General features: G+C 38.0%; 1 protein-coding gene across 1 annotated transcript in view; it reads left to right on the top strand.

The window, feature by feature from the left end:
• LOC104496930 (collagen alpha-1(XIV) chain-like) overlaps nucleotides 1–2465 on the top strand; it is an 11477-nt gene extending 9012 nt beyond the window's left edge. Inside the window, exon 5 of the mRNA XM_010140125.1 lies at nucleotides 2099–2465. Coding sequence (XP_010138427.1) covers nucleotides 2099–2223 — 125 coding nt within the window. The 3' untranslated portion in view covers nucleotides 2224–2465. The remainder of the gene's footprint in view (nucleotides 1–2098) is intronic.
• Nucleotides 2466–9690: the final 7225 nt, after the last annotated feature.

Here is a 9690-nt window from a genome sequence, read left to right as displayed (position 1 = left end):
CTGCAGGTGAAAACACTTAATGAGGCTGGAGTTTCTTTTGACAATATGATGCTTTGCATGAGTAAAACCAGAGACAGCATGTATACAAATCCTTCTTTTTTTCTATCCTGTATTCCATGGGGTTTTTCCCCCTTCTTGGACGAGTGGTCTCGAGATGAAAAAAGGTGAAACACATGCAAAGCTTTGAGAATATCCTCTAGTTTAGTGCATTAGAAGTATGTTTTTAATGCTGCTGAGTTGAACTGATGTACAAAGAATTCTCATGTCTACAATAAAATGTTATTGTTAAAAAAAGTATACCTCTTTATATAGCCCGGTATACTTTTTCTATTCTAGTGCTGCTTGTAAGTTATTGTATATAGTATGTAGTTAACAGAGATCACTGTGCAATATTTTACAGCTACATTTTAAAAGGAAAAAACACGCACTAGATTATTTCTGTCTACCTAAATACATGAGTAAAACTGGTGTCTTGTCTGTTACTCTTACGTGGTTAGAGTTTTGACAGTTAGAATTGGCTTTCCCAAATCCAGAAATCTCTGTTAGGATGTGACTGAGTTGTCACTTACGATCATTTTCAGACCTTTGTACTGTTTCTCTGGAGACTTGCTGCTCAACAGCACTAGCATTAGAGGTGGCCATCAGGCAGCTCCTTAGCTTGGCCTTAGCCTTTTCTCAAAGGAATGCTCTTAGAAGGTTAGGCAATGACATCCTTTTTAACTAGTATTATTCCGGTAATTTCACCTCTTGTAGTTGAAGTCTTGTTTAGGTAAGGACTAAACCCAGACTTCTGAGTAAGACATGCTGTCGTCATGGCTTTATCTGTAAACTGGCTAATAACCAAAATCTACTTTGGCAAAATATGAATCCTCAGCAAGCTTATGGACTGGAATTTGCTTCTGAATCAGTTTCACAACTGTTTGCTAAAGGTAGAAGAGATGTACAAGTACACATGCAGTGGAAGTAAGAAGAGAAGTCAAAACTTTAGTTATTTTTTCACCAGTTTTTCTACCTGTATACCTGCAGGTATTGAGGGCTGTAGGTTCTGCAAAGGGTTATCACACTGTGAAGGTCTTGCTCAGATGTTTCACAATAGCTTATTGTCTTCCTAAGGATGGTATCATGATTATATTTTGGATTGGAACTGAGAGCACTCTTGGCTACTGCAGATATTCCATGTACTATTGAGTAAATTGGTGACATGTATTTGACTTTGGTTCCACTTCTGCCAAACAGAATACTTGTGTGGTCTATTTTATATCATATGTTTCAAGAGACTGATAACTATCTCTACATAAACTAAAGATTTTAATTGGAGTAGAATTTTATTTTCTATGAAAGATACTCTCTTTCATTCTTAAACTATTCCTGGCCATTGTAGACTCCTGGGGCGTTGACACAAATTAACATTATAAGGAAATTCTGAAAGAAATTCTTTTTTTCCTGACTTCAGCAATGATTTCAGCAGAATTTTGCAGTCTGAGTAGAGTGATACTAGTTACTAATGTAATATTAAAAATTGCTAATCAAGCTGGGTTCTGCTTGGCTGTTATGAGAAATTTGGGACATAATAAGGGAGCTATCCCACCCACTTGTGGGACAGGAAACTGTTGAAGTCTGAGTTTTGGAGCAACTTTGCTCTCATGGGAGTATTTGGTGCCCTGAACACAGATTTGGGCATGGGATCTAAGCTGATTCTTTAAAGAGGATAATGTAACAGCTGGCTTATATGCTTTTGCGTTGAATGACTTGGAGTGGAACTCTGCAACGCTGGACTTTACCCAGCTAGCTTTGCCAATTTTCTGGACTGTATTTCCAGTGCTGGATCTTGTCAGTGTGGGCTTAGGTACTGATGTCACTGTATTTGGACTCTCCTGTGTGTGAGGAGAGTCATTTTTGACAACGTTAATGATGATAGGATGGGGAAAGATTCATAAAAAGAATAAACCCAAAGGGAGGGAGAGAAAACCGTCACTCGTTACCTAAACATGTTACAAGACGTTGCTGGCAACTTCTTTATCTGGAAGAATAGAATTTTGTATGTCTGACTGCACTGTTTCTACTTTGATTGTTTATATTTCACCCCCTTACTTTTCAGTTAAAGATATAGAGAGAAGAAAAGAAACAAACAAATCCAAGGTGAAGGATCCAGAAAAAACAAATGCGAGTAAACCAGCTCCAGAAGGTCAGATCATAACACATATGACTTGTGTGATATTCTGAAAATAATCATAACCAGCTTTTTTGTTTAAATTGGCCATTGTGTAGATTTTCTTGAAGTCAATACTTTAAATGTGGTTCCCAGGGTTAAGTTAAACAGAAGGGGAAAATCAGTATTTTCAGTAATATTGGAGAGTTGCTCAATAGAGGTACTGCTTTTAGTTCTGTGCTTTATCACTTTATACAGTAAGCACTAAATACTACCATGAACAGCATAAAAGCAGTCTTTAAACCTTCATTAAAAATCATTTTGCCTGTACTTGCCCACTTTGAGCAGTGGAAGAATTGCACGCGTGTGTGTATATGCATAATAATTTCTTATCATCTTGGCTGCAAGACAGACTTGCAGTATTAATTCCCACCTAAGGTCAAATTGGTATTATTGTATAACTGGGCACATAATAACTTGATAACTCTGTCCTAAAGTAGGTGATATATATGAAAAGATTTGAAATATTTTGAGAGGAGAAAAAGGAATTCATTTTTTCCACTTTCAAGGAGCCTATCTTCTGGTGAAATATGATATTGCTATTCATGAGAAGCTTGTCTAGTATGGAAAGTAAAATCTATTTCAAGCTAATATATAACTCTGTTTCCTGCTTATTACAAAATTCAGATAGCATCTGTCTTATGAGGTAACCCCAACAGTAATTATTCCCTTCAGTGGTTATTTATGATGTACAGAACAAGCATGGATGAGAATAGCTTGTTATGACCTTAAATAGCCTCTGAATAAACCGGACGGTTTCAAGGTCCCCATTTCTCTGTCTCTTACTAATGCAAGTATCAAAGACCTCAGCCAAAGCTCCTTGAAGCCAAAGCAAATTCTTCTCACTTCAGAGGGTTTTGCTTCTTACCATACATACTTGGGTCATGTTGTATTTATTAACACTATACAAGTTTGTTTCCATACAGTGTTTCTCAAGCCAAAGCACCTTTGAATCCGTCACACTGGATGCATTGGGGAAAATTTAGCTAGTATTTACAACACTGAAAGAGGAAAGTTACACCTGCTAGTGCATGATGGTTTAGCGGATAGGTGATCTTTCTTTTATGTCTAAAGGAAGATTGAACTGGAAGAAATGAGAGAGAGGAAAGAATGTGTGATTTGTTTTCTTAATGAAGAACAAGTGATAAAAGTTGAAGGAGGGAGAACTGGGCCTGTAATAGGAAAATGTTGATTAAATGCAGACAGAGGAAGGTGTCTGCCAGACTGTGGGAGAGGATTTTTGCTTTTTCATGGAGCAGGGGCAGAAATACAGTTGGCAAAATGAGATTGGATCTGCAGTCTTTCTCCCTTTTAGGATTCTCCTTTACTTGTAAAGTCTTTAGCTCACTTGCTTTCCTCCTCCTCAGACAACATTTTACTCATCTAAACTTCTTCGGTTGTATTGAGACAGTTTGTATCAGAGCAAAATATACTTCAACACAACTATTGCCTTGCTGTAGCAGATTTTTCTAGAAAACTGGGTGTATATCTGAAAGAAAGACAAAACTTACCAACAGCTTGATCATCAAAACTAACAAAAGAAAAGTTATGTTAATTTTTATGAATTCTTGATTTTTTTTCTTTAGGCCTATTCCCAACCCAGCTATATTTTAATGTAAAGTAATAGACTTTTTTCCTACTGTCTAGCTATTGCATATTTCTTCCCTTTGCTCAGTGTAATCATAATTATTCAAAGTGATGGAGATTCCAACTGAATGACTTCAGTGGGAGTATGGTGTGAGTCCAAGCAAAAACTTTCTGCAGAAATAACAGCATCAGCAAAAAATGTCTAGCTGGAATAGAAGTGAATTCAGAACTGATACACAAAGAGTAATGGTATCAAGACTTTCTTAGTTTAGTGTATAAAGACTGTTCCCCCTCAAATTGAATTGGATCTAAAAAAATAAGGAAAAGTCTGTGAAAGAAACGGATTAAAGAGCAGCAAAATTTTATGGTAAAATCATGAAGAATAACTTGATCCTCTGCAGATGTTTGACAGAAAATGATTTGCATATGACCAAGTGAATTCAGGCCAGTAGTTTTAATTTGTTTTATAACAACTTATTAAATCCATCAAGTTTAGTCATATATTAGCAACCCTGATACATTCTGTGGCTGTGTTTATATCCTTGATCAAGTCAGTAAGAGCTTAGGACTTAAGAGTGCAAAAGAAATTATTAGGTAGTATAATATCTTATCTGAAAGATATCTGAAAAGGTATCTAAAACCAAGAGCGATCTTTACCCTCAAAACAAACAGAAAAGAACCGTTGTCCAGATTGGTATTGTCAGTCATTGTGGCTTCCCTTCTTGTCTTGACTGAAACAGTAGAAAAAGCCTATTTCACCATTTCTGCAAGTATTACAGTCAAGTTTTGACTTAAGGAGGTGCCTTCTGTGAACATCTGCCCCACTTATTATAGAACGATGTTTATGTAGGAAGAATCTAGAGCATCTTTGCAAGTCTTAGAAAAACAAGTCATTCTCCTGTATGTCGAGAGTTGTCTGGCAAAACTGTCCAGTGTGAATATTAGGACAGATTTGACATTTATTGGGCCAGAAAATCCAAAATCATTGTTTTGGGACAAAACTAATAAAGCACAGCAATACACTTGTCAGTTTGTATGAAAATGCATGTGGAGAATGTATTATCCGTCAATAATGTGGGGTCCAGTTTGTGCATTATGATAACTCATGTAACCTGCTGATTTTTCTGAAAGGCGCAAGAGACACATAATTATAGAAATTTGTTGTTCATAAATACTTAGCTAATGCACTTTCTTCAGGGTCTCATAAAACCTGCCAGGAATTTTACTTCCGATTTCAGTAGGACAAAGAAATTACCATAACCCTTCTTACGGAAACCAGCTCTTCACTAAGAAATGCAAGATGAATTTCTATATTAATGATACTGGATGGTTTCAAAGCTCCTCACTCTTATTTTCATCTGTGTTTTGGAGGACTGATACTGCAGTGCTGTCTAATTACCAACTGTCTGAGGCTTTTAGTAGTGTTGGGAGGGGTGCATATCTTCTCTTAAACTCCCTTTTCTTCTGTCCTTAAATTAGATTGTGTTTGGGGTTTGCACTGTCTTTATGGAACTCTCAGTGTCTTGTGTGACTTGCTAGTTACTTTTTCCAGCGGCTTCAGTAACCTCGATTAAATTTTTTCATCCTGCCCATTCAGGTAGCTAGGAAAGTTTTGCTACTTTCTTTTCTGCTGTACTGTGCGCTATGCTCTTATCTCTTTCCTGTGCTATACTCTTATCTGAAACAAATCTCCAGTGCGTATTCAGTAATGTCATTGTGCCAAATTAATTCGGGTTTAATATCTAGCACTCATCCATCAAATGCTCTACTTTATATTTGATTTTCAGAAACCTTCTCTTTCTTCTGCACAACCACTTTCACAGCTTGAATTTCCTTTCTGTATTTTTCAGAACCTGTCAGTTTTCAGCTTAGTGATTTATCACTGCTGTGCACGCTCATATTAATAATGTCAGAAGCCTTTTCTCTTTCTCTCTGTTGAGATAAACCTCACAGACTCAGTTTCTTTCAGCACACACTGATATTTGAGTACATGTACCCTGGCGCTTCTCCAGCTCCCTCATGTACAAAGCTCCTTTCTTTACAGCGACAGGGTTTAATACATTCTGTGCCTCTTGGATGTTTTACAGTTTCTCAGAGAGCTTCTGTGAGTGATTCTCTAATCAAATCCCTTTGTGGAGGGGAGAATCCCAGGTTTTTTTACTATATCCTGTAGCAAATATGTGACTACATCCTTTCTCTGCAGAGTATTTCTCTGAGTCTGAAATGTTTTTAGCCACCCATTTCAATAAAAACAACAAAACACTAAGAGCCAGCTTTATTTTCTTGCTTGTGGACTTTATTTTGGGGTTTTTTAGTTGAGAGAAGTGGTGGCTTAGCCTAGGCTAGCCGCCAAATTCCCACCTGGCTGCTTTCTCACTCTCCTCCCCAGCAGGATGGGAGAGAAAAGAGGAAGAACAGGAATGAAAAAGTTCATGGACTGAGATAAAGACAGGGAGACTGCTTACCAGTTACTATGGTAGGCAAACAGAATCAACTACGTGAAAAATTATGTAATTTATTACCAATTTAGGGGAAAAAAAGCTAATGTAGGTAGTGGGAAGAAAAAGAGACAAACATTTAAACAACAGCTTTCCTCATCTCTTTCCCAGGCTCAACTTGACCTCCTCCCAGACTCCTCCTTCCTTGTTACCACTCCAGGTTACACTCAGTCCAAGTCCTTCAGAGAGGAAGAAAATGGTGCAAAAGGGGTGTTGAGGAGTTATGATCAAGAGGTAGTGGTTTCTCTCTGCCGTGCCTCTCTTCTCACACCTTTCTTCTCCAATGTGTGTTCTCCACAGGCTGCAGAGAATATCTGATCCTTCATGAAGCACCTTCTCTTCTGACCTTGGGATTTCTTCTGCTGTTTCTCACTTTTTCCCCACTCCTTTTCTCTCTGCCTGGCATTTTCATCTTGCTTAAATACATATTCCCAGAGGTGTCACTAGCTATGCACAAGATCAAGACGGCCTCTGGCCTCTTCCGAAAAGGTCACCCTTGCAGCCTCCCTGCTGCCAAACGTGGACACAGACACCCAATACAAGAGGTGCTCTATTAATGCTGTACTAAAAGGTTTACGACTGTGTAAACACATCCTGTTCAAAAATGCTCTTACACAAATATCAAATCAGGATGATTTAGAACGGCACAGAGCGTGTACTGACCAGTTTTCTATTCTGAATCGTTTTTGCAGGATAAACCTTCTATAGGGTGTAGACTATTAAAACAATGAGAAATAAGCTCCCATAAAAGATTCTGATTTATGTACGATGTCATGTAACAGTTACTTTCTCATCGCAAAGTGCATGTAATATAGTCGTATGGTAAGTATGACTTGTTAGGGAGGTCAGAGAACTTCACTGCATAGCACAGCTGGTTAGTTCAACTCTCCCAAATGAAAACTGCATTTCATCCCTGGAGCAAGGCTGCTAGGGACAGGTGTGGGCTTTTTACTGATGCCTACAAAAATCTAGTGACCTGTGGCCTACTTAAAAAGCCTGGGAGAACTACAGCTTTTTAAATCCCTTAATGCTTCTTTCTGATGGAGTCACCTTTACCATGTGCCAGGAACCAAACTGCTAGAACATTACCCGAGCTGCCTGGGCTGGTGTGGGGCCAGCTGGATCACCTGGGTTCCCTGCCCAAACGGAGCACGCAGGAGGAAGCTCTAAGATAAATCAACTGACAATAAAAGATAGATCTGAGTTATTGTGGGAGACCGATACAAGCAGGTAGAAGTTTAGGAAGGAAAAATTATAGCTAATCTGTTAAGTGGCGGTTATAGAAAGGAACATCTTGCAAATGGAAAATTAGGCACTGGGTGAGTGAAAAATAATGCAGACATCATAGCAGGTCTAAGATAGGAAAAAATGCAGAAATGCTTTTTAACGAGCTGTGTAATGCCATACCTTGTCTGCCACGAAGTATAACGGAAAGGTGCAGGTGCCAGGTTGTTACCTGTATAGTAGGTAATATACCATGAACTAATGTTAAAAACAATGAATGGCGACTTCATGTGTCTTGATTGATATTACTGCATTTGTATATTGATTTAAATACAGAAGTTTTTGAGGAAGAGGTAAAAATGGCATGAAAGGATGAACAAATATTTCCTTTGAAATAATTTAATGTTATTAGTGACTTTTCCTAGTGACTTTTAGTGAATGTGATGTTATTACACATACAGATATATATACATACAAGTTAGAAAAATTGTGAATAATGGTTGCTCACTCAGTCAAGAGTTCCCTCTGACACACGCTAGTCCCACTCTCCTCTTTGTTTTCTTCAGTACTCAGTGCTGCAGAGAAAAGAGATTTTGGTTGTATTGTACTAGATTTCAAGTTTTTAGCACTTTCAGTGTTTAGTATCGTTAGGTTTCCTGGAAAGAGACCTGAAGCTGTCTCTCAAGTGATACTTACCGGTTAAGTATGAACAGGAATAGGTATGCCTGCAGTTTCTTTCAGGTGAGCGTGCTCTGTCAGTGCCCTGAATCATGCAGAAACAATATCTCTTTTGGTGCTGGACCTTTTGTAGTTTTTCTTGAGAACATAACTTTAAGCTCCCTGGTCTATGTCTAGAAAACAGAGTTCTTAGCTGCCTGCAGAAACTATGTAAACATATCCAAAGTTATTCTTTTTTTGTAGTGAGATAGTTTTTGGGGTTTTTTGTGTCTTACTAATGTATTTTACATGATTAGTGGTATTATTATTTACTTTTATTTTGAAAGGTTGTGGAAATAATATTTCTGAATGATTTTTTTTTTAAATTTTTTCTTCCAGTACTATGCATACTATCAGGTAATGCAAAAGGTGTATCATTCCTCAAAATGATATGCTCTATGTGCCTGAGGTGTCTATTATAATAACTCTTGCAGTGAGGTCACGTCAGTCTTCGGATAGAAATGAGAGGCCCAATAAACTTGAAAAATACACTAATTTGCTTTTTCCTTCCAATACTGTTATCATTCCTGCAAATAACTTTTGACATGCACTCTGTAGTTGTTCAATGGCACTATTTAAGCAGAGTAGGAAAAAATCTGCAGAGAGGCATATTAAGCTACTATTCAGCAGAAGAGACTAATTATCTAATTTTTTAACTTGTCTGTTTTAGTTAATGTCTGAAGCTTCAGTAAGTATTACTAGACAGTGTGAAATGAGCGCTATGAGGTATTTGACTAAGCCACAGGAATGAGTACCTTCTGAACTTCTGCTCCATTGGCTGTGTTTCATCATTTTACTCACTTCATCCTGGCTAATGTAACTGCAAATGTTCATTTTATTCACGACATTTTTCTATTTTTTTTTTTTTTTACTTTCTGAACTCCTAGTTATGCAACTCATTAACTACGTCTTTATGCAAGCTATAACTTGCCTTCCTAACAGCGCTCCTTACTAATGGAGCTTTCTGGGGGACACTTAGCTCTTCCATTAAGTACAAGCATAAGAAAGAAATAATAAATAAGTAACAGGGCATTTTCCCCAGTGCTGTTCTTTTCTTCCTAGTCTGTTGTTATCTTCTCAACCCTTGCACATTAACCTGCTTCTGCAATCTGAGGGTAAAAGCACAGGCTATTGCAAAGTACTTGGCTCTTCTACTGTTGGTATGTCTTTTTTATCTTGTGTTTAGGGCTCACTGGATCCTGTAGCCTGGTAGAAGCCTTCTGTAGCCTGGTAGAGCAGGGTTGCCCCAGCTCCATGCCCCGAGATTCAATCAGTAGCAAGACTGAGCATATAACCATACAACCAGCCACCTGTGTAGGAGTCACTGTTCCCCTTTATCCCTTTTTTCTGTTTTTCCATGCTTGTTCCTCCCCAGACTACCTTGAGAACTTCCTTTTGTTACCTTTGGTTCCTCCCTGAAACTTACCATGCTAAATCTGGTACAGTCTTCAGACA

This window comes from Buceros rhinoceros, unplaced genomic scaffold (genome assembly GCF_000710305.1).
Source record: "Buceros rhinoceros silvestris isolate BGI_N320 unplaced genomic scaffold, ASM71030v1 scaffold7267, whole genome shotgun sequence".
NCBI lineage: Eukaryota > Metazoa > Chordata > Aves > Bucerotiformes > Bucerotidae > Buceros > Buceros rhinoceros.
This window is presented reverse-complemented; position numbering and strand designations above follow the sequence as displayed.